The 25,668-nt window shown below is 35.7% G+C and overlaps 1 protein-coding gene across 1 annotated transcript in view; it reads right to left on the bottom strand.

Annotated features, from left to right (window-relative positions):
• Positions 1-25,668, bottom strand: part of VWC2L (von Willebrand factor C domain containing 2 like) — a 139,663-nt gene that overhangs the window by 104,333 nt on the left and 9,662 nt on the right. The window contains exon 3 of the mRNA XM_081143224.1: positions 10,346-10,475. Within this exon, the coding sequence (XP_080999350.1) occupies positions 10,346-10,475 (130 nt within the window). The remainder of the gene's footprint in view (positions 1-10,345; positions 10,476-25,668) is intronic.

Raw genomic sequence — 25,668 nt, forward strand, 5'->3', positions numbered from 1 at the left:
AATTATTGTTTGTGGCTCATTAAAATAGCTATTTATAATTACTCTGCTTTGACATCTACTCTGTATGAATATGATAATTCTGACCTTCAGTTGTGGAGTCAGTGAAATGCAGACTTTGAAACTGCCTTTCATAGGATGTGCTTTCATCACAAACTGTTTTCAGGGGCAAATGTATATGTTGCCAGAAAATTTTTCATCTTCAGTGTGTTTGTTTTCAATGTCTTTGTTTCACATGTTACTAATTATCTACCTCAGAGGAAGTGAGAAAATATCAACTTAAGGTGAGATACTTGCATCCAATATTCAAATTTAAAAGGCTGATTCTGCAAAATAGCTTCATGAAAATATAGATGGAGATACTTAGGTGAATATTTTAGCAATTGTCCTCATAGGTGCATAAAATGGGCAATGAGGTTTGTCCAAATGCTTTATAAGAAATTTGAAGTTAAGGTGTTGAAAGTCAAATGGTAGGATTATTAGTTGGTTAATTAATTTAGAGAGTACAAATTACAACCAGGAATTATAATACAATTTCTAATAAGTGACACGTCATTGATTATTTAATGGAATTATAAAAATAGTGAGAAAATTTACATAATCTTTTAAAGGTATTTTCTATTTTCTCTTTTAAATCATAATTTTAAATCACATGGATAATGCGTGTCTGTTGTAGGAAATGTAGACAATATGGGCTAGTAAAGAGTAGAAAGTAAAAATCACCCATTAGCCTACTGTTCAGAGTTAAGTACCATTAACATTTTGAAGTATTTTCTTCCAGTCTTTTTCTATGCATATGATATATATTCTTTTTATATTTATTTATTAATTAAATGTTTTTATTGATTTCAGAGAGAGGAAGGGAGAGAAACATCAATGATGAGTCATTGATCGGCTACCTCCTGCACGCCCCCTACTGGGGATGGAGCCTGCAGCCCTGGCATGTGCCCTGACTGGGAATTGAACTGTGACCTGCTGGTTCATAGTTCAATGCTCAACCACTGAGCTATGCCGGCCTGGATGATATATATATTTCTTTTTAAACAAAAAATGCCTTCTGGCCTACTAGCTTATTTTAATAATATACTCTGAATAGGCATTTTTTTGTGGAGGTTGTTTTTAACTTTTTTCTATAATACTATTTGTAGTATTCTCTTAGTGGTCAGTTTATGTAGATATTATATAGTTTTTCTAAAATAGCACCTTATTGTTGACTGTTCAGGTATTAGGTTTTCTAAATTTTTGTTATTATACACAACTTTGTAATAAATATCTCTATAATACACATCTTTATATACTTACTGATTATTTCTTTTTGATCTATTTCTAGTAGTGACATTGCTGGATCAAAGGTCTGCACACTTTTTTTGCCCTTCAGAGAGGATACATCAGTTTATATTCTCACCCACCGTACATGAGATTGCCTGCTGTGTTTTACCTTTCCGAATTAGACACTGTCTTCTTTTACTTTATGAAGAAATTTATGGATAAAATAATGTTACCTAGTCTGAATTTTAGTTTTTCTTTTTAATTCTTTATTTATTTTATGTTTAGGAAGACCATTCCCATCCTGAGAATAAGTTAATGTTCACATTATTTAAAAACATTTTTTTATAATTTTATTTTTTAGATTTAGATTTTTAATCCAACTGAAATTTATTTTTGTATAATGGGTTAGACAAATGTAATTTCACTTTACAAAATGATTAACATTTTTAAATTTTATTGGATTTATTGGGGTGACATTGGTTAATAAATTTATATAGGTTTCAGGTGTACAATTTTACAATCCATTGTCTGTATATTGTATTGTGTGTTCACCACCCCAAGTCAAGTCTCCCTCCATCACCGTCTTTACTCTCATCTACCTCCCCCACTCCTCTTCCTCTCTGACAATCGACTGCTGTCTGTGTCTGTAAGTTTGGTTTTTTAATCCCTTCACCTTTTCACCCAACCCTTCAATCCCCCCACCCCTCTTACAGCTGTTAGTCTATTCTCTATATATGAGTCTGTTTCTATTTTGTTTGTTAGTTTATTTTGGTCTTTAGATTCCACATATAAGTGAAATCATATGGAACTTGTTTTTCTCTGACTGGCTTATTTCACTGAGCATAATGCTCTCCAGGTCCATCCATGCTATCGCAAAGGGTAAGATTTTCTCTTTTTTTACATCCAAGTAGTACTCTGTGGTGTAAATGTACCTCAGCTTTTTTATCCACTCATCTCCTGATGGGCACTTGGATTGCTTTCAAATCTTGGCTATTGTAAATAACGCTGCAATTAACATAGGGGAGCATATATTCTTTTGAATTAGTGTCTTAGGGTTTCTTCATCTATATTCCCAGAGCTGGAATCACTGGTAAACCTTTATAATGTATTTTTAGAATAATACTTCCTGTCATCAGATACTTGGATGTCACTTTAATTGTGTACAAAACTGTAATACAAATATTGATATTTTCTAATTTTCTATTCTATAAATGGAATTATTTTTGTTCTACTATCACATTAAATTATTTTACCTTTATATATTATTTTAACATATCTGGTAGATTGAATTTTCCAGTCTTTTCAAGTGCATTTCTTTTAATGTACTTAAATTTTCCAATTTTTGTCAACTAACAAAAAAAATTACATCACTTTAAAAAATGTGATAGGATTTCCATTTATCACGAGGAAGATAACAACCTATCAAATTTGAGTTTTCACATTTAGAAATCTTATATGTCCTCTTTGTTATTATTTTAAAATAGATTTTTGTAAGGGTTTGTAATTTTTAAATGGTATATATATGTCCACCAAACATTAATATTTATTTTATTTATTTTTCTTTCAAAAGTAGCCAGCTGCCTGTTGATGATAAGTAGATTTCTATAATACAGTGTTGAACAAAGTTCATAAATATATTATGAGATGAAAAAGTAAAATGAAGGTAAATGGAAGCCAAAATATTATGTGCAATAAACTATTTGATGAAGTATTTAAAGAAATTAGTTCTTTTTGACTATCAATCTACAGCTCATTTAAACATTTAAATCTATAGTAATTCCTAAAAATTTTCTGATCATTTTTCATTAATCAGAAAACTGGAAGTACAACATAGAAAATGAGTAGCATGGGTCATCTGTCGTTTCACACATCTGTAAATAGAAGTGTTATTTCTGAGATAAAAGATACATGCACTTCTATTTTGACATATATTGTCACATTTCCTTCCGTGGGGGAATGCACCAGCAACATGAAAGATTGCTTGCCTGTTTTATTAAATTTTGCCAATCTGTAAGTAAAAACAATTGTATCAAATTTTTATTTTTATTTTTTTGAAGTGGTTTGAGTATTTTTTTAAACATATTTTAGGAATTTTTTTGTTTCATTTTTTGTGTAATGACTTTTAAAGTTCTTTGCCCATTTTAAAAATAGAGTTTCCTTATCAATTTCTAAGAGCTCTTTATAGATGAGAGAGATTAATCCTTTGGGATATAGATTAATTTTTTTCACCCAGTTTTTAATTTGTTTACAGTGGTATTCTGTTTTGTTTTGCTATGTGGAGATTTTTGTCTGTTTGTTTTTAAAATCTAGCCACTTCAAGATTATAAAACTAATGACCCAGGTTTTCTTCTTGGTCTGTTTTGGAAAATAGTTTATATTTAATTCTGGGTTGAATTGATTTTGTTATAAATTATGAGATAAGGTAGGAATTTTAAATTATTTTTCAGACAACTATCCCATGTGTCTGTTACAAATTATCCTTCTGCTCTTGATTTAAAATACTACTTTATCTGTTATATGCCACATTTTCCCATTGTTAGGTCTGTGTGTGAACTATTATATTCTATTGATATCTCTGTACCATGTATCAGCACTACAATTTTATTTTAATTACATATACATATGCATGTACATATACAAAAAGATCTGTACGTTCATTTTGTGTCCTATCTTACCAAATTCTCTTTATAGTAGTTTTAATGTATTTTCTTGCTTTTTTCAAGTATACAATCATATCATTTGCCAATATAACAGGTTTTTCTTCAATTTTTTTCCTCTGATTCTTTTTTATCCTAATTACATTAGCTAGTTCATATCTACTATGTGTCTGAAATTTTAAATAGTGGGCATCATTGTCTTATTCCTGATTTTATTGAGAACGCATTCAGTGTTTACCTTAAACCTTGTTCTATCTTTTGGGCCTAAGGTAGATATAATTTGCCATGTAAAAATTATCTACTTACTCTTATCTGATGAAGAGTTTTTGTCAATAGTTTTTGCTGATTTATGTCTAATGTCTTTATGTATCTATAGCAATAATATTATGATATTTCTCTTCGATTTACTAGTAGAATAAAATCTATCAAGACAGTTCCTAATTTTGAACTATTTTTATAAACTCCACTTGGTCAGGATAAATAATTATTTCAACCCACTGTTAGATTCTGTTTGTTAACACAAATATACACTCCCTTTATCACAATCTCTGAGACTCAATATTTTTTCACAACTTTGATACCAAATCTCAGTTGGGATGGAAACCTTAACCAAGATGATGGGAGACTCCGTATTTATTCAGTCCTTATAGTATGATTGTCATACATTTTGCTATAGAACTGTCCATGTGATTGACTGAAGAATGCTGTACTGAAACATTGGTGGCATATTATACAATATATGAACTTCATTTCCTCTGTAAAATCCACACCCCAAGGGCTTTAGATCAGGGATTTAGTACTTTAATAATTTTTTAATACTAATAAAAAATAAGGTTACCCTCTATTCTCTTTTCCTTAGTGTGTAATCTTTGGTTGGTATCAATATTATACTCCAGAAAAAAAAAAGAAAAAAAAAAGACATGGAAAATTTTGTTCTGTCTCCTCTGGAAGAGTTTAAATGTCATTATATTTATCTTTTCTTTAAAGGATTGATGTAACCATTTAAATTATAAAATAAAATAGTTTATTGAAAATTCATTCAATATAAAGGCCCATGAAATAAAAAGCCAAAGTTCTCTGCTTCTACCTTCTCACTTGTGATCTTTAATTAATCTTCTGATCACTGTAAAAATTTGGCATGTATTCTTCCAGAGCTTTCTCAATGCCACACATAAAAATAACAAAAAGGGGCTTAAAAAATAAAAATCAGCCCTGCCCGGTGTGGGTTGGCTGGTTGGAGCATCATCACGTACACACAGAGGTGGCTGGTTTGATTCTGGTCGGGGCACACACCCAGGTTGCGGGTCCAATTCCCTGTGGGGGCGCTTGTAGGGACAACCGATCAATGTTTCTCTCACATCATGTTTCTCTCTCTCCCTTCCTCTCTCTAAAATCAATTTAAAAATTAAAAAATTAAAAAATATATAAATTAATCTATTAGTGAGGTGTTTCATGCATTTGAAATATTTGTATTTTGTTTGTGAGCTCTGTTTGTATACATTTCTGTAGTTTTTATTAACATCAATTTGTAAGGATTCAAAGTTTTAAAGAAATTATCTCGTCTCCCCTCCTTTTACCTTCTCATTTCTACTCCTTGCAAGTATCGTTAATGTTCTATTGTGTATCCATTTAGCTCTTTTCCTATGTACATACAAATTTAATATTTCTTTGAAGTTATATATTAGTTTACAATAAAATATTTTAAAATATGTATTCCTTAAATTATTATATTATGCATAAAATAATGCATAGTCCACTATATACTGCTTGCTTATTTTACACAGCAGTAAAAAATGTCAGTAAGGCCTTTTTAAAGGTTGAAATGTATTTCACTACCCATTGAAAGGCTATTACATTCTCTCTCACCTTTCACTCCTAAAATGCAGTGAAAACTGAGCATGTGAATGTGGGACAAAGTACAAGACACGGAACTGCTGCTTTGCCCCCAAATTACATGAAAATGGTGATGGAAAGAACCGTCTTAAAAGTTGTTCTAACATTCTCAGGCCTTAATACTTTTGCCAACTTGAGGTATCACCCATCTCAAATATTATCATTACAATAGTGGTATCTTTTTAATTTCTATCTTCTTGATCCCTTGTGAGTTTAAGCAAATTGTCATATATTTACTAGACATTTGGTTTTCTTCTGTGAATTTCCTTTGTATGCCTTTTGCTCATTTCCTTCCTCCCTGTGGAACTGTTTTTCTCTTATTTCAAGGGGTTCCTCGTGTATTAGGGATACTAGCAATTACCTGTGTCGAGCCTTTTCTCCCAAGTACCTCTAGGGGCTTTGGATGCTTCTGAAGTCCCCTCTCCCCTATCGGTGCTCTGCCCATCCCGCTATTGTCTTCTTTCCATTTGCCCTTTTGGCTGGTCTGTTTCCTGCCTTATTTGTTTCACTCATAAACTAGAAGAGCATAAGGGATATGGAATTAAATATTTGAACAGGGCTTATGACAACTTTAGTTTAGTTAGAAAGGATATGAAAATGCCTCACTTAGTGTGTATGGAGGATTTTGTGGGTGTTTCCTGTCTATCCCAATTTTTCATAAAGTGACTTTTCCTTCAGAACCATGAATAATGACTGAATATATATTCCAGTGAAAATGTAGAACTCACTGACATACTGGCTGATGAAATGTAAAAACATGCAGCTTGTAGTTTGGGTGCTCTCATGATCATATATTTCAGTAGTCAAAGGCATGATCAGTTACCAAATATCTGAAATGTTTATAGGATACTCCAGTGTAGAACATTTTCTTCAAGCAGATGCTATGCTAACCTATTTTTCTTTTTATGCTATAAAAACAAACAAAAAACACATGAAGAGTATTCATTAATTCACATGGAAAGGATTGGGGTGGAAAGATAGGTCAAAGTAATACCATCTTGGGGAAAGAAAACCAGTCTGGAAATGTCTTATGTTTCAGGAGGCGTTTGGATTACTAGCTCTTGCAGATGTACAAAGGAGGGAGATGCAAGTGCTTGATAATACTCTTAAAAACAATACATTCTCATGTTCCTATGTTAATCCCCCGAATACTCCCCAGATAAATAATCCCTCTCCTCTTGTCCCTCTTGGTTTGTGTGTGCCCAGCCATTCAAATCTTTCCTTAATGTTTCTATTTTATTCAGAGTAAATGAAGAATCTTTATTTGGTGCTAAAGTAACTTTAATGGACTATGTTTTATGGCTTGGATATGTTCATTGATAACCATTGAAAACTTTGCTTGAGGTAATTATTGAAACAAGGAAATTAAAGTTTTTCCTTTCTTTTTTTTTTTAAACACCCTATGAGAAAAACTTTACAAGTATATGTATTTAAATTTATTCATAAGAATTACATTATGTAGAGTAAAGATGAGCTATCATTGTTTATCTAGGGAACATATTACCTTGTACTTTATAATATTGTAAAAATCCTTGTATCTAAAGATAATTGTTACATTTTCATTGGTGACTACTTTTTCCTGAAAAACTACACATCATTAAACTTCTTTGCTTTGTTTGTTCTTAAATAATCTGAGAAGAAAGACTTTGATATTTGCTGAATACTGTGTTTTAATATTACGTGTGGTAGGTTCTATCGCTCTAAACTTTCATTTTGTATCTTTAATGCCTCTTGCTCTTTGCAAATTGTAATTCAGGAAGGCAGAAAAATGTAGTATGCAAAAGGAAAGTATTTGCCAGCCAAGATAATCAGCATTTATGCAAACTGAAATTTTTTAATATTTATGAAGATTTAAAAATGTATAAAATGTTACAGGACTGTTTACTAATTAAGATCTAGTGCATCTAGCTTGATTCTACAGGGTAGATTTTTAATCTTGTTTTTTTTTTAATATAAGAAAATAGTAGCATACTTTTAAAACAGTTTACATTATAATGGCCAAATTTATCTTGTCATATAGAATAAGACAGGGTTATCGTGTGTTGGAAATTTAGGAAAGTGTCCTAGTTATATTTTGTATAGTACACATCTATTTCCCTTCACTTTTTCTTTACATGGGCGATCTGTTGTTGTTTTCTGGGCTAGACTTCCAATGAGGGCTGAGGGCAAGCAAGACTTGGGCTCAGTCTGTTGTCTCACTAAAATGCTGGCAACCCTGGTGACCATAAGGATTCTCTAGTGGGCCTTAATATGCTCTTCTTGGTAATGATTATACCATACTTTGGGGCACAAGTGACTAATTACTAGAATTTAATAATAAAAAAAAGATATCATAATGTTATAGTACAATAAGACTGTTTCTACTAACTCTAATTAAGGTCCATTTCCCTAATTTAAAAAGGAAAAACGTTTGCTTGGAAATGGCAAAAGAGAACAGAAGTGGTCATTTTGTTGTGCTTCATGAACAAAAATTTGGAAAACTTTACTAATATACCTTGTTCTATCAACAGGATTACTAATGAATTAATTAATTGAACAAAGAGGGTTTCATTTGAAAACAAATTCCTACTCTGGCACATGTTAGAGCAAAATAGGATAATCTTGGTGACATCAGTTATTAAGTGACTAGCTTGTAGTGGCTGCATTAACATCTGACATTGAGATTCACTCTGGGCATATCATAGGCTTTGGTGTGGGGTGGCTGGGCTGATGTGGCAGATTCACACATAAAACCTCTATTTTGAATACATGATCTCATATGCTTTAATTCTGTGAATATCCTGAGGATGTCCAGACAAGAGATTTTAACTGTGAGCATAATTTCGCATACCCTACATGTAAAAACAAAGCCGACCAAGGCCACTTAAGGAGGAGAGGATCCTTAAGGACCTATTTAGACAGTTGCTTCTAGAAAAAAACACACCAGTGTTCAGTCAAAGACGTGTCAATCCTAATTTTAAAGATTGATTAGGTAGCTGATTTTTTCTTCCTTCTGTCCTTGGAGAAAATGAAAAATAACAGGTCCTCTTCCACTTTAGACTAACCATTCATATGCTTTATGACAGTTAGGTTTCCCTTGAGCTTTCTCTTTTCCAGGACAAATTATGCTAACTCCTTCAGCCTGTCCTCATAGGTCCTATTTTTCAACCATTAAATCATCTCATGGTTCTTCCTGTACCTTTTCCAGTTTCTTCAAAATCCTTTTTAAATATATAAAGTCTTAAATTTTACATCTTTGCCTATATTATATAGATTAGAACTTCAGGATAATATTGATTTCCACATTCTAAGTCAGAGAGATGGCCACTGTGACAGGCCAGTTGGGCGATAGGGAAAAGAAAAAGAGAAGCCAGGTGAGCAGTTTAATAGTCAACTTATTAGATTTATATGATCAGGAAGAGTAAAAACTGTGTCTGGAAAAATGTCATAGGATTCTTCATAAGTCCTTTGGGAAGATACTAAAACATAAAATTATGATTAAAAATAATCAGAGCTGCTTTTGAATTTTCTTTAACTAAATAACCTGATACCCCTCTTTACCAATTATACTTCTTCAAAGTAAAAGACAAGTATGTGAGCTAACATTATGCCCAATTCAGGCCCCCCCCCAAAAAAGACCAAACAACGTGTAATAGAGGAAGATGAGTGCTGCTAGCTCAAGAGAGGGCACAGGGATTCGGCACTACAGTGACCTCAGCCTAATTAAGAGCTAGAATTACTTTTTCAAGCAGATGTTAATGCCAAGAGGGGGCATCCGGGGAGTGTTACCAAGCAGAGCTTTATGTTTTGATAGTACATGACCAGTAGGAAGAGCACGATACTGGCTCTGCTGACATGCTCTTCTGGGGTTATGGCCTTGCATCGTCTACTCTGCAGCGTTGCCTTGATTTGGGGTGATTAGCATACTGCTTTCATTTCTGCCTCTCCATTGATGAGGGCTACCCCGAAATCCGTGATCTTATAAACCAAAACCCCCTCTATAACAATTACTATGAGAGCAAGACTCCATTGTGATAAAGACCTAGAATAAAAGCCTTAAACTTTCTAGTCTTTTCTTACGTCAACTTAAGTGCATTAATAATTGAATCCTGTATTTCTTTAACTTTAAACCTAAAGTCTTATCTATGCCCCAAGCAAAATACCTGGCGTTTTTCCTCTCTCGTCTGGGTTATGCACTATGAAACAAGGCAAACTGCTTCATAGCACCCACGAGAGAGAAGAAATTCAGTCACTACGAGAAGATGGTACTTCTTCTTTCCGACCTCCTCCTTGTAAATCAACAATAAGTTACAGGCGTCACAACAAAGTCAGCGCATAGGAGCTGCAGTTCCCCAGACTGAAAGCTTCACGATTCACCCATTGCTGGCTTATTTTCACCCTAGGGTGGGATAAAGCTATAAACTGGCCATGCCCACATTGAAAAACCAGAGGTGGGTCTCAGAGGGCTCTTGCGGCGAATGGTGTGCAGTGGTGAAACGCCTGTGTTTGGCACTAACCCCTCTTGGAAAGCTAAGGCAGCGTGGTCTTACCATTTTTGCAGACAGGACAACATTGTTCTGGTTCATAGACTGGGTTGACACACTCAGGAACTGCGCAGTCTGCTACAACACAGTGAACTTCATTGCTGGGCTCACAGCGACACCATTCACATGGAGAGGGCTAGGAACAAATCTAAAATTAGCCCCTTTTCTCCTATAACTTAAGGCTTGCACATTCATATGCTGTCAGAAGACAAAACATTCGTGTTTATATTGGCTTTACTGCATTAACTCCGTTACCACGTGCGTGATCATTCTTTCCCAATGGACGGCAACCTGGCCGTCCAAGCCACCGCAGGTTGCCATGTGCCGCTCAGGTTGCCATGAGCAAGAGGGCACTCGTGTGCGACTCTCCCTGTCTATGTTCCTGCTTTCCAAAGAAATTTTTGGACAACGAAAATGTCACCTCCCGGTTTGGTTTTCAGATGTGCTGATTGCTCTGCCTGCCTCTGGTCAAGAGGAATGACTGGAACATGTGAAATACGTTTTTGCCATTTGTCATTTTTTTCCCTAAGAAAATTACTGAGAAGCCAGAAAGTGGTAAATGGACATTCTTACCCTCTTTATGAACTCTTTTCTTTCCAGCTAACCTAGACTTTAAATGGCATTTTTTTCCCCCAATGTGAATTTTAGAGGAGATTGCATTTGGGATCCAAACATCCAGGTTCTGCCTCTTGAAAATTTAGTGAATACCTTGCATCTTGCTTACTTGCTTTTATGAATGAACTAAACTCCACCAACTTAAAAAGCCACTCTAGACTTAAAAAGCTTCTCTTTATGAGTCAAAGACTCTAAAAATAGAACCAAAGTGATTAGAGGAAAAAAGAAATTGAATGTAAATTGTAATTAAAAAAGGAAAAAAAAATCAGCAATTTTTGTCTTCAAAGTACTTACCGACCAAGAGGGAGTTTGGGATTTTGTTTCCTTTTAGGAACTGCCTATATGTCAAACAATCTCAAGCAGTGGCCCCCTCTGGGATTTTTTTCATTAAACAGAGGTTTAGGATTCTGGATGACATCTCGATGGTGTTAGAAGTCATGCAGGTCTGTACTTCTCAAATCAAACCATTTGTTTCCAGAAAATTCTGCCTCCAACCCTAGGCCACAGTGCCACAGGCCCTCCTTTCCAGACTGTGTTAGTTAAAGCCCTCTGCCTTTGTCTCGTTGGCTACTGTCCATAGTCAGTCAGCTCTTATTTCTTCTTGAACCTGACAATTTGGGTAGTATCATTGCTCCTGGACTCAGGTAGTCTGTGGGGGTGGAAATCTTTCAACTAATTATTTTGTGCTTTCTGCTTGAAGAATGGTAACCTAGCTTTCAATGAATTATTTTACTTTCAAATTTAGTAGGAACAAGGAAAGTAGCCACAGAATCTGTGGGAAAGTATTGCTGTTTCTTAGCATGGTTAATAAGTTTGTTGAAGGTATTGCTAGACACTTTACCATGTGGTGAGTTGTGTTAAGTATTTCAGGAGAACTTATTGGATTGTCCCAAGAGCTGGGATTTCCTGAAACTCCTCTACTGAATGATCTCAGTCCATGGAGGAAAAGCTTTGATATCACAGCACACTCTTTGATGGAGGAAATGTTTAATGAGGAAACAGTGTGAGAGATGGAAATTCTTGCTGCTATACTGCTCCATTATGATATCTTACATTCCCAAGCAAAATTGTCAGATGTCCCCTTTCCTCGACTGACTGCAAAGCAGTGGTTTTGCAGTTTTGCACGGCCTTCTGAAAGTACAGCAAGGACTTGGCCTGCATTTCCTGCTAATATGAGAGAAAAAGGAGCCGCTATGATCATTGCTTCCATACCCTGCCCTTCCACAGCTGTGATCGTTTCTTCTTGCTGAAGAAGGGGCTGATCTGTGCAACAGCAATGGACTGATTCTGGCATTAAAAATCCCAAAGACCCTCTAAATGTTCCCATGCAAAATGTTTACCTCAAAGTAACCGCGGTCTTTGAGAAAGATTTGTTGGACTCTTGGATTCCCAGCACAGACTGATGATGAACACCACTCCAATTCAAATGATAGCCAGAATCCCTGTTCTGTGCACTCCCCTCTGAGTAGTTTATTTTTCAGTGATTTGTACACTTCTTCATGCTGACCAGAGCCTCGGTAATAACCATTAGTGACTAAATAATTGATTTATAGAGGATAGATAGTTCCTGCTAAGAAGGAGATTTCACTCACTAGGGTAGTAAGTGCATGAAGAGATGATTACGGAGCCACAGAGCTTTTTGACTTTCTGCAAATGTGAGTTAGTAGACAACTGTAGTAGGCTGGTGCGGGGTTGTCACGAGGCTCACGTCCTTGGAGCTCGGCATCTTCAAGCCTTGGAGCCTGGTAGCTACACTTGTGTGTACCTGGGAAAAGCACTGGCAGATACTGGACTGGCAAAGCCTCTGGGGCATCTGCCTGAAGTCAGTGGAGGCTGGATGTGTGTGGACTAGAACCCTGAGAAACACTCTGAGTAAGAGCTAAGGCTGCAAGGCTTCCTGGTAGGAGTATGCCTGGTTTTTAATTCTTAAAATATTTTTTATGCCTGGTTTTTGAAGGGATTTTGAATAATCAGAAACATTAATTAGAAAAATTAAAATGCTACCTTAGCCATTGGCAGTTACTAAATTTTTTCCTGACATGGTTTTATTCATATGCCACATTCATAAGTCCCTTCCTGGGCCAGAACCTCTTGTGTGAAACATGCCATTTCCTCTTTTCTTTTCATTCAACTTTTTTTTCAAATGATGTCTCTGTTTCAGTCCATTTCTTCTCGTTTTCAGCCTCCTTGAGCCCCTCTCCTCCCCCTCTTACAGTCCATCAAGTCTAACCCATTGGCCTCCCTCTACAGCCCCTGACTCTCGCCACCCTCCTTCATGAACTCAGCCATTCAGACTCCACTGTTTCCTTGCCCAGCTTAGCTATCTTCGCTGCTCTGATCTCCTCCGCTCTTCTGGAAACACGATGCTCAAACATCGAGAAGTTTTCTAGGAGTGAGCCGTGAGCTACTTCGACTTTGAGTTCAGACTTTAACAATCCTTCCACCAAACAGCGTAAAACTCTGAAAAGTCTGCTGCTTTGAATAAATCTTTACATCTCGAGCACTGAGCTGGTTACAGATTTCCCTTTATCAGACTCTTCAACATGAACACTATAGATTAAATCTGAAAATGTCCCTGTAAAACCAAAGATTAAACAATAAAGTTACCCTTAGCGGAACAGAGGACATGGAAATAAGTACTAGGGAGAAAATTACTCTCACTAGCTTTTTGCAAAGGAACGTGTGAGTTATGTCTAGTGCCTGGCTTCCACAGCGAGAGATTTGGTGAGATGATTAAATAACACCATCCTAAAATTTCATACCAGGAAAATCTTTTTCTAAGAAATGTCAAAGAATATTTTACTTCTATGAAAGGTTGGGAACATAAAGTAATATTCACTATATATCTGTATACATACACACATACACCTTTATATAAATCTTAATTGAAATTAGGTTTGGAGGTCAAATTAATCTGTTACTGAATGTATTCGATGACCTCAGTACGTCCGTTATGAATCCCTATACCTCCAGCTTAGTGTTTTGAATCTCCAATGCGGGACCCTGTTTTAGTAGAAGCCTTGCATTTTATCTGTAGTTCCTGCTATCACTGAATACATTTGCATGGCAAATCCAAACATTGTCCCAGCTGCCCCCAAATTTCAAAGGGCTCTTCTGAGATTAGATAAATAGGTAGATAGATAGCCCAAGATTTTTTCTTAAATATTGGTTTAGGTGACTAGAATAGGAATCTTCCTCCCTTGTATGAGAATGGAAACATGGCAATGTATATTGTTTTCAAAATGGTTAACTTGTAAAAACCCTTTAGCTGAGCCCTGGCCCAGTGGCTTAGTTAGTAGGAGCATCGGCCCCTACATCAAAGGCTACTGGTTCGATCCCTGGTTGGGGAACAATGTTTCTCTCTTGCATTTTATGTTCCCCTCTCTCTCTCTCACTCTCCCTTCTTCTCTCTCTAAAAATTAATAAAAACTTATCATTGAGTGAGGATTAAAAAATAATTTATAAAAATAAAAACCTTGAAGTTGAATTCCCAATGTCCCTGTCTGTGATTTTTGAAGATTCTTGGAGAATTGAAGGAGAGGTATCAGAATCCTGGAAAAAATAGAAGGTTCCATTATGTTTTAAGAGGGAAAACATAGAATGAGAACCAGTAACTTAATTACTGGAATAACTAACTCCTGAAAAATTATCAAATATGTTCTTTGTGAGAATTTGGAAGCTAACACAGGATTATTGGAACATGTTATTCTAGACTGGTTACACAGACTTCTCCTAGAGTTTATAGAAAATGCCCTTTTATTTTGTATTTTGTATCCATACGTGAGGAAAGCCTGGATGTTTGGTCCAAATACCTCGTGGCATCATTGTTTATGTGGTAACTGTTACTGGCATTGTTCATCCAGTGCCCAGAGGGTATAGTAATAGTCTATAAGATTTGTTATACGAATTCAAGCCTCAAAGTGACAAGGATCATAGTAGTATTCATTTTACTATTTTAATTTGGTGAAGTTCAAAATAATGAGATTCATACAAGTTGAAGAACTCTAAATTAGAAAATAATGTTTCAATTGGTTGGCTTTGTTTGTCTGGTTTTGGTATCATGGTTAAAAGTAAGTTCCCTGTAACCATGGTGCTTGAGTTCTAGTCTAGATGCTTTACTTACTAGGTGGGAATCTTGGGAAAATTACATAACCTTTATGTGCCTTAGTTTCTTCATCTATAAAATGGGAATAACAGTATTACCAACTTCACAGAGTTATTGTGAAATACATAAAATATGTAAAATATTATAATCACCACCATCATCATCATTATTGCATTTTTAGTGATGGCTTTCTGAAAAAATTCAAAAAGTATATATACAATTGGAAGCATAAGACTGTTTAAAAGAATATTTAGGTTACATCTCTTGTTCAAAGTGTAATCTGATTGCAGAGATGTGATAAGTTTCATAGAACTTGCTTGGTCAGGGGTGTGTGTGAATTAATAGAATTAATATCAGAAACACATTAAAAATTAGTAGAAGCCTCTAGATAAAGAGTGATTGTGACCATTAAAAGTCACTCAGCAAGCCCCGCAGGTGTGGCTCAGCGGTTGAGCATAGACCTATGATCCAGGAGATCAGGATTTGCTTCCCAGTCAGGGCACATGGCCAGGTTGTGGGCTCGATCCCCAGTAGGGGGTGTCCAGGAGGCAGCTGATCAATGACTCTCATCATTGATGTTTCTATCTCTCTCGCCTTCTCCCTTCCTCTCTCTGAAATCAATAAAGACTTAAAAAAAAAAGTCACTCAGCAAAAGAAAAGCAACAAATTCATTTTATTTTCCTGAAGTCTCATCATTTAGACATCAACCCAAATGCCCTCCTCTTTCCAGGGAGGTCTGCCCTGACTCTCCCTCCATTGTCTCCTTTCATCAAGTTGTCCATTCAGAGCTCTAAGCGGTTCATGAAGACATCTTATGAATTTATTTATACTTTATGTATTCTTATCTGCTTTCCCTATAGACTATACGCTCCTTATACAGTATATTATTGTTCATTGCTATATTCTCAGCACTAAGAAGACATCCTAGCACATGATAGATACTCAATAAATGGTTGTTAACATATGCATAGTCATTTATGCATTATTTATACTTTCTTACTTGTTAAGCCATACCTCAGGGCAGCTCCATCTGTGTTCAAGGGCACTTTAGGGGGGAAGGTTTTTGACTATGAGTCAGAAAATAACTATTGGAGTTTCAATATTATGGCAATAAACATAAACTCACTCTCTAAGGGAATTTGAAATTCATGATATCTATTGTGTGGATCACAAGGTAAGTCAATCTTCAAGCACTCCATTCACTAGACTAGCAGATGATTGCAGACTTTTATTGCACTAGAAAATACCATGATGACTGAATTTAGGACAAGAATACATGCGGAGGAATTGCTAGAGGGTCTGAAAAACAGCTAGTCCCATGTTATAATGTGTGTCAAGTTTAATGGCTGCTTATTGAACAAAATTATTTTAGTATATTATAATATATATATATATATTTAGGAGAAAGCTCTGATTTTAGACAAGTCCACCTTCCCAAAGGACAGGTTAGTGTACAAAGCCTATCAAAACATATTCTGAATATTCTGAGAACCAACTTGATTTCTAGGAAGACCTCTGTGAATATTGTTGAAGGGAAGAATAGCTAAATGGACAGGATATATTCTAAGTGCCAAGTTGTAGCACACTAATGGCATCAACGACTTTCCTTCTGACCATGTGATTCTAGATTTTGGATACCATATGCTCTATGTCTTTGATAATTGTCAAAAATCATCAAAAAGAAGATAGCTCTGATTGCTTTGGCAAAAACCTCCCATTAAACAACTATTTAAAATCTGATCTCTACCAAGGAAAAGATACCGCTTTAAGAAGCACTCTTCTTTTAGAGATAATTTATGGCATAAATTTCATCACTTTCTGAAACAAATCTCATTACTTTCAAACTGTATGAGAAATTTGGAAGACACTATTTCAAAGTTGCTGATGCCTGTCAGGAATCTCACTGTTCACTTCATTAAAACATATATCAAATTATTGAGTACAAGGATATTTAGCATCCACCACCATTGTCGTAGACAGAATTTGCATGCGGCTGGTATCATCTAATAATCAATGGATCCAATGGGTTTTACCCCAAATTCACTATCCTGTGAAACAAGAGCCATCCCGTTACTGAAGAAAATGCTCCTCAGTGTCCTATGCTAATGGGATCGTAGTGACCTATTCAGTGATCTGCCCTATTGATTGGAGTATATTTGAAATACTGAGGTCTCAAGTCTTATCAAATTATAAACACAGAGCTGGAACTTCCCTAAGCATTTTAATCCTGTTGAAGCAAATAAAAAAATCAGATGCATGCTTTTTTTTATAACCACCACAGCTGGTCAGCAAATGTGTATGCTGGTTATCGTATGAGTAACAAGTTAAACAGTAGCTGTTCTGGCTTTTTTCTGAGAAGCTGGGTCTTTTGATAATACAATCTGGAATATTATTTCTAGGTGTTTGTCAAAAACTACTTCATCTTTGTTAAAAATACAAACATTTCAGCCAAGTGATTGTAAAAGGTGCACATAGCTTAGCCTATGTAGATGTGATAAACCAGGTAGGTAATAAACCAAAATTCAGGAATAAATTATAAATTTTTAAAATCATTTATTCCACATATTTATTAGTTGTATATTATATATATGAGAATGTATATAAGGTAAACCAAGTGGAACTTCATATCTAGCTTGCCCTCAGTAAATGACAATCTAAAAGACAATAGTGACAATCTAGATATCTATAAAAATAAGTTTTAAAACAAATAGTTTTTTAATAAAAATAACTGATGCTGCTATTATAATGGAAGACTGGATTATTGGAACTAATCTTTATATATTTATTTTCAGTTACTCTAAGCTAATGTAAAACTCAAGAATACTGCAGAACAGTTGATAAAATGCCCAACATAAAATTATTAATTATGAAGTACAAAAAAGTCCCCTCATTCTTGAAAATTCTTCATTATAGTTGCAACACAACACTGACATTATATTAATGGCTTATATTTTCCCCCTAAAAGTATTTTTTCCTGAAAAAAAATAATTAAATAGACTTTGGCTTCTGTTTTATGGGCAGGCAACTCTACAATTCTATTCTGATAAGCTGGTGGTCTATGGAACCATTTTTTCCCCCCTGAATGTTTTCAAAGAGTCTCATGACAATAAAATGCAGCTTTTTCTGAAATATGAAGAATAGCGTACAGAAAAAACACACAAAACATAGATAAGGAGAACGTAAACAAAACTATCTTTCTTTAGTTACAATCGCAGATGTATTTTTTTTTAGGTAGGAAAGTACACTTACCAAGAAAATATCAGTTTGTATTGAAATGTGCTTTCAGCCTCTAAGATCTTAGGAAAACCCAATGGAATAGACAAAGGCTGAAGGATTCGAGATAAAGATTTGCAGAAAGCATCCCACCTATGCTTGCGAAATAGCCAAGAAAAGCCCTTCCCTGATAAGCTGGATTGGCAGGTGACTTTGGTACCGAAAGGCCCTTGGCAGTGGACTGCGTATTTCAGTAGAGCCTGTGTGTCTCCGTGCCGGGGACGCTCTGCCTATCACCCATCGATGCAGAAGAGAAACAGTGAGCAACAGCACAACTGCAAAGCGTTACTTTAGACACTGAAAAGGCCAGATTATTGGTATCGCTGAAAAAGCTGATAATCTATAATAGCACTAGGCAAGGCCGCGCGTGGGCGGGGAGGTACATCACCACTAGGCTTCCACCCCCTGGAGGAATCTAGGAGACCAGGCAGGCCTGTGCCACGGGGGACGTTAAAAGGAGGTGATGACGGAAAAGGGAGAGGGCCAAAGCTCAGCCTGTGCCCGACACGGTGACGCTGGATTGAGGGCTTTTCACTGTCCAGGAGGGACAGCGGCTATAGGCCTGGCCCCAGCAAGTCCGTTTGTACTGGGAGCGCCAATCAGAGTATTACCTAAGGAGCCTCTCTTTGCCACTGTCTCAGTGTTTCTCTGGGCAAAAAATTTCTAAAAGTTGAAATCTCTTCTTCATTTTTCTACTTGCTGCTAATGTTCTCTTATATATTAAAAGAAGGAGTAATTAAAAATTAATAAAATAAAGGGCTTTATAACTGCTAACATTACAATATATTAATTTTCAACTTTAAGTCCCAGCAGCAATTTTCTACTAAATTTTAGACTCCATTATTCGATGCTTACTTAACTCACAGATTATCTCATTCCACAAAAACATATTGAGATGGCTTATGGGCAATAAGATGAAAGTATATTTTAATTTAAAAAATCTCCACTGAGTAATTTCTTGATAAACCTTTGGATTTTTTTTTTTTTTTTTTATGTGAAAGGTACAGCAGACTCAGTCACAGTTTTGAAACTGTGTATAAAGCCTATTGGTGCTATTGCCCAGTAGAATTTGGCTGTATGGAATAAATGCATTTGGAGCTCAAGTCCTGCCATTGAGCATTGGTTTTGCCTTGGACAGATTCCTTAAAACACTTGAACAAGGGTTTTTCATTTGTAAGATGGAGGTAATAACAGCCTAATATTAACAGGGCTCTAATTTTCTCACTTGATTCTCCTAAGACAAAAAGGAACCTTGAAACCATGTGAACTTGTAAACTATGTAGCATTTGTTAAATGACTATTATCTTCATCATAGCTTTCAGCTTGACCAGTGTTTCTTTCCTTTATTTCCCTTCGTATGTTATCAGTAGCCACGTATTTCTCAAGGGAGTTGTATATTTATCATGAATTATTTTTATTAAATGATGGCGTAATCATTTTCATTTTGAATTATGTGAAGTATTGAATTGGTAAACAATATATTGCTTAGAGTTTTGAAAACAATCTGGGTTTCATCTCTGAAATATAGCAGTGTTTGCCCTCAGATCATGGTGAGATTGAGAATGACATTGGGCAAAATTTTAGATAGTTAATTAGATTCTTATTTACAAAGATAAAGCTTCAATCTTTAATCAGATTTGTACAAAAAACAGATTTTTTAAAAAGGGTAACTTGAACTCACATTTTTTTGGAGTCTTGATTTAAGTACCTCCTAGTTTCAATGTGAATGTCCTAGAGTCTCATTAGCAAAAAGAAAATTCTCTGTGATTCTTTATTCTCCCTAATGAAGCTTTCTAAATCTCAGCAGCCAAAGGTTTGCTACTTTACCAGGATTTTATTTTTCATCTTGAGAAAAAAAACTAAAGTTAGACTGAACAATTTAATTTTTTCCCTCTCATATTTAGGAAAGGGAAATAAAACTAATATACAGTAAAAATAAGTGCAGTTTCAGAGAGCTGTGGCTCTTCTCTCACTATAAAGAAAAATGACAATTTGGTAAGGGCAGTTTTTACAGTTTTTACAGCTGACTGTGGAATTTCTAAGTCTGCAAAAACTGATCATCAAGGTCCGTGTTTGTTGTTTACATTTGTATTTCACTGATGTAGAAATTGATTTTAAAAAACAAGCTAAATTTGCAAAAATATTCCTAGTCAATTCTCACTGCATTCAGAATGTGGGTTTTGTTTGTTTTAATGGATGGGAATGTGCTTGTTTAGATGCATATTTCTTTATGGCCATGGAAGTTTTTAAAATGAGACAAATTGAGCCCTGCAAAATGTGGGGCAGGGAAAGAATTTTCCTCATGTTAGCAATGTACTACATTTCACCAGAAAGATAAGGGACTTGATGTGAAATATTTGAGTTAGAACTGAGCACACGTTTCAGAATATAGGGCATGAATATGCTGAACTGGAAAGCAGGCCATTTCTACCTCGTCTTGCAGGGTCCACGGTGAACGTGTGAAGGCGAGTCGGGTGCAATGGAGAAAGCACAAGAGTTAGAGTAAGAAGCCCTTCCTTCTCATTTATAAAATGAGAATAAAAATGTCTAAGCACTAACTCATTCCATGAGGGAACACTGGTGCAAAATGCTTCATAGAGTTGTCAAGAATTACTTGTTTTCATCTGGTTGTGTCCCTTCCCTTATACAAGCCCTTAGGTGACTCTCCGCTCAGTCCAGGCTTCGGCCCCAGCTCCACTGACATTATGAGCTGGCCCCAAGCTCCCTTCCCACTCTTATCTCACACTTTTTGTCTCCTCTATAGCCTCTGTGTTCTGGCCACTGGTGTTAATTCACTTTTCTCTGTACGTGCTTTGGATTTACTTTCGCAAAATGTCCTATTTTGCACTGAAATTCCCACTCTTAAGATACCTTCCTTCAGAATGAATTACTCCTTTCTTCATAGGAGTTCCTAGAGCAGTCATTACAGGACACCTGTTATGAGTGGCATCTGTATTACTCCTCTGATAGACTAGGAGCACCTGGAGGGTCAGATTTATGTCATATATTTTGGTACACGCCCACAATACCACAACACCTACCACTTCTCCACATGTAAGAGATATTTAATAAAATGAGATACAATAAAATTGAACTATGGATTATACAAGATGACTTGAAAAGATGTAATAATGGACTGAATAAGTAAGCAGACAGTATATATATTTTCACTTACTGATAAAAAATAAAATCTACAGCATTAAATTAAAAATACCTACTTGACCTGTCACACAATCAGAAGAGAGCCCATGGGATACTAAAATTATGAAAATTTTATTACCTTTGTTTATTTCATCAGAGGATTCTCAGTAAGGGGAAGTTATTAAATTATTCTACATAATAATTTATATATTTAGGAAATTATAAATATAATAATATATATGTATATTATATGTAAATTATTATATATCCATGCAAAGTATTACACATCCAAGAGCAAAGCTGTACTCCTTGGAGACAAGCATGTGAAGAGATATGACTAAGCATGTCTACTGTTAAGTATGTATATAACAAATTTAAGTAAATCTCGATGCCTTTTAAATTTACATGTTTGAAAAGAGATCCTTGAGACCACCCACAAGTGAAGCAGGTCCTACATTTATCAACACCCAAAGATTTTATAACCTTCAAGAATGGAGGTTAGAAAGATTTGATGAGAGAACAATTTGAAGGAAGTGGAAAGGGAAGAAAAATAATTTGATTATAGATCAGAAGTTGGCAAACTTTTTCTATAGAGGGCCAGGTAGTGTTTTGATCCATGGGGGTCCTATGGTCTATGGAGCAAATACCAAATACCACATGCTAGCCTAAAGACACCATAGACATAAATGAATCAGCATCATTGTTTTCCAATAAAACTCTATTTATCAAAACAGATGGTGAGCTGGATTTGGCTAATGGATTATACTGTGCTGAGCCCTGTCTTAGCTTTTTAATTATATGTGACTGGCATCATTGTTACATCATTTTAAATAAGTAATTTTCCAATTAAATTGTTTTATGCAACAAAAATTAATAAATTACCACAAATAATTATTAAGTGCAATTTTGGGAACTTAAAAAAACCCCAGACAATAGAAGATGAGCTGAGACATAAAGACTTTTTATCATTAGCTGCCCATCTTGAATCAATATGCAAAATATTTCTTAAACTGTGTTTCATTGAACTGTTATTAACTTTAAGATGTTAATAGAAGTTCTGAGAAAAAAGTGTTTTACTGTTACATAAATTTGTGAAATACTGGATTAAATTCAGTTTAATAGTAATAATAGTAAAAATGTCCCATAGCCTTTATGAATCTCTTCTTGTGTGCCAAGTGTTTACTATTATCTCTGTTTTAAAGATGTGTACCCTATGACACACTGAAGTAAAGTAGCGTGCGCCTTGGTCAGTTGGCTGGTAAGTGGTAGAGCCCACTCTAAATGCCAGTTTTTCATCACACTGTTGAGATTTAGCTGTTGAACTGCACATACTCACTCTCAGAGAAACCTTTTGAAAATGTTCAAGCACTGTCAGTACACAAATGTGCTCTGCACATTTCCAGTGGATGGTAAATGAATCACCATTTCTCAAATTTACTTGACCGTGACAAAAAAATCAAAAACCTTACTAAGAATCTCACGGGTGCTAGTGTTCCCTAGAAGACAGTCTGAAAAAGATTACATGATGGCTGCAATTTCCAAATCCAGCTGATCATTAGAAAAATCTGGGAAACTTTAGAAAAATACAAATAGACATCATTTAAATTGTAATTAAAAAGGGAGAGATCAAAGCATGTGAGATTTGCAGTTTTCCTGCCTTAGATGACAGTGAGGGATGTGCCTTTGTTCTACTGCCAGGTAACTGAGACTTGCATACCCCCCGATCCTGCACTCTCCATTCTTGCCACGAAGTGAGGTCAGAGGCTGCAGAGTGAAAAAAATCAAGAATGCAGTCCTCAGTTCCTAAGATCACCAAATGTGAGGCAATGCAGCTCCTTCCAAATGTATAGCTAATTTAGTTCCTTTGTTACTTCCCCGCATAGTCTCTGTGAAAATAAATAGGTAGTGTTTAATCTAAGATACTTGTTTTATTTTGGCCTGTGTTGCCTGTTTAATTACAGAATTTGTCATTTTTAGACAAACGACCCCCTTTTTATCAGAGCCTTTGCTAACTTAGAGTACGTTTTGCAAAAGGAGACTGCGTCCGACTGATTTTAGATATGCCAACATTGTATTGTTCTCGTGTACTTTAACTCTGGGTTGTCATGGTGATGGGCCTGCTATCACATTTCTATAGACAATTGGCTGAAATAAATCTTTGCATCCAACATATTTATTAGAAAGGAAGATGCAAATAAGCAGCATTTTCCTGCTTCACCTACGGATAGTAAAATGTAGAAAAAAGACCACAGGAAAGCAAGGTATTAGTGTCACCTTTGCCAGAAATGAGCTATGTCACCGTGGTGTTTCACTAAGTTCCTGTTGGCCTTGTTTTATCACCTGTAAAATAAGGGAGTTACACAAAATAATTTCAAAGTTCTTTGCCAGATCTCTAATTCTAGAGTCAGCTCTTAAAAGTAGGAAGGACTTAGACTATGAAAAACAGACCATAATACTTGCCTTTTATAAATAGAATTTATATAAGCTCAGACACTAGAAATCCAATCCTATGCCAAGAAGTAACAATGGTAGTCAAAGGTCAGTATTAAAACAAAATGATTTCAAAGTCCCATCCAAGTAAGAATTAATTTTAAAAAGCAAACCTTTAAGCAGTTAGAATTTAGTTAGAAATCAATATGTAATACTATACTTTTCAAATTCCCAATACTACTTATGCTTTATAAGACATATATGATGGCATTATAGTATCATATCCATCCCATAGCTAGAAAGATTAAAATTATTTAAGTTTTGTTTATGGTCACATGATATCATAGTAAGGAAAAAAATGAGTTGTATTCAGTCGGCTTTCATCCACCTTAGAAAACTTTATACAGCCATAAAATATCATCTGAAATCTTTTTCAGGAGATAAATGATTTTTCTTGTCACTTTAGTACTTCATTCACGCTTTTCATGGTGTCATTTAGTCCTGGCAAAGGTGGTTTTATTGTGATGTGCTCTGTGGCAGGCTAGCAGCAAGGAATCGACAATGGAGGTGTGTGTGTTAGACTGAAATTACTGATGTTAATCAGTAGCGATGATAGAAGCACAAAGTACAGGCTCTAAAATAAGTCAGTTCCCAATTAACAATGGCTATTGTTTGAGATCACCTGGATAAGCAACATCACTGGTCACTGGAAATCACCTCTTAATTATGTTTCAAGCTCTTCCTCGAAAGCTTGGCAAGTACAACTAAAAAATAAACCAGTAAATTTTCCTGTGCTGTCCTTTATAGAACACTGCCTGATGTATAAATTAAGCTGCAAGAAAATAAGATAAAACAAAAAACACAGGGTGAATGAGGAGAAGTAGAAACACAGGGTTCTCATAATCTTAAAGTAAGATTTTCATGGAGTAAGAACATTCCAGCTCCCTCAAATTTACACACACACACACACACACGCTTCAATGCATGTATATGGCAATCTCAATTTAGATTATATAGATTAATCTACAAAATTTGTATAAAATACGTAGACCTAATTTATGAAATAATATATAAAAAATTAGGAAAAAATGATGCTTGTCCATATCATACCATTGACCAATTACGTATTTTGGAGACGAAAGCCACAATTAAAATTAGGTAAATTTCTAAAATATCCGAAACCTTGTGCAATTGGAGCTAAGGTTTGGAAGGGGGACTACCCGGTCACTCCCTTTTCGGTTTCATCTCCTCTCTCCCACCTTTGGAGAGTCGGTGAGGGATGGGCAGCCCTGTCTGTAACCGGCTGATGGCTGACCTCAAGTCTGAGCGAGTCACTGACGGCGACAAGCCCCGCAAATCTCAGATGTGGCTGCAAATCAAGCACCAGTTGCCCATGTGCACAGGGCGCAGGAAGCCCGCTCACAAATCTTCCCAGTCAGTCTTATCACACGGTCACCATCCTGAGCGGCAGCACCTTGCAAACGGCGGACGGCAACGCACACGGGCGGGCGATGGTGAAAGGCTGTCCCTGCACACAGCTAACCAACGGGCTGGCTGGCCATCGGTTCTCCTAAGACGTGAAGCAAGACACCATTTCTAACTCGCAACAGACTATTTCACGCCTGCAGGATTATCTTGGAAGCCACTTATATTTACTCCCTCAGTTTAAAAAGTCTTAACTGAAGAAAATCATTCCCGATGATTACGAGAGTTTTTGAAAAAATAAGTTGTTGTAAAAAATCCGATCTACTTCCTAGACTTAGTG

This window comes from Miniopterus schreibersii (genome assembly GCF_964146895.1).
Source record: "Miniopterus schreibersii genome assembly, chromosome: 7".
NCBI classification, from domain to species: Eukaryota; Metazoa; Chordata; class Mammalia; order Chiroptera; family Miniopteridae; genus Miniopterus; species Miniopterus schreibersii.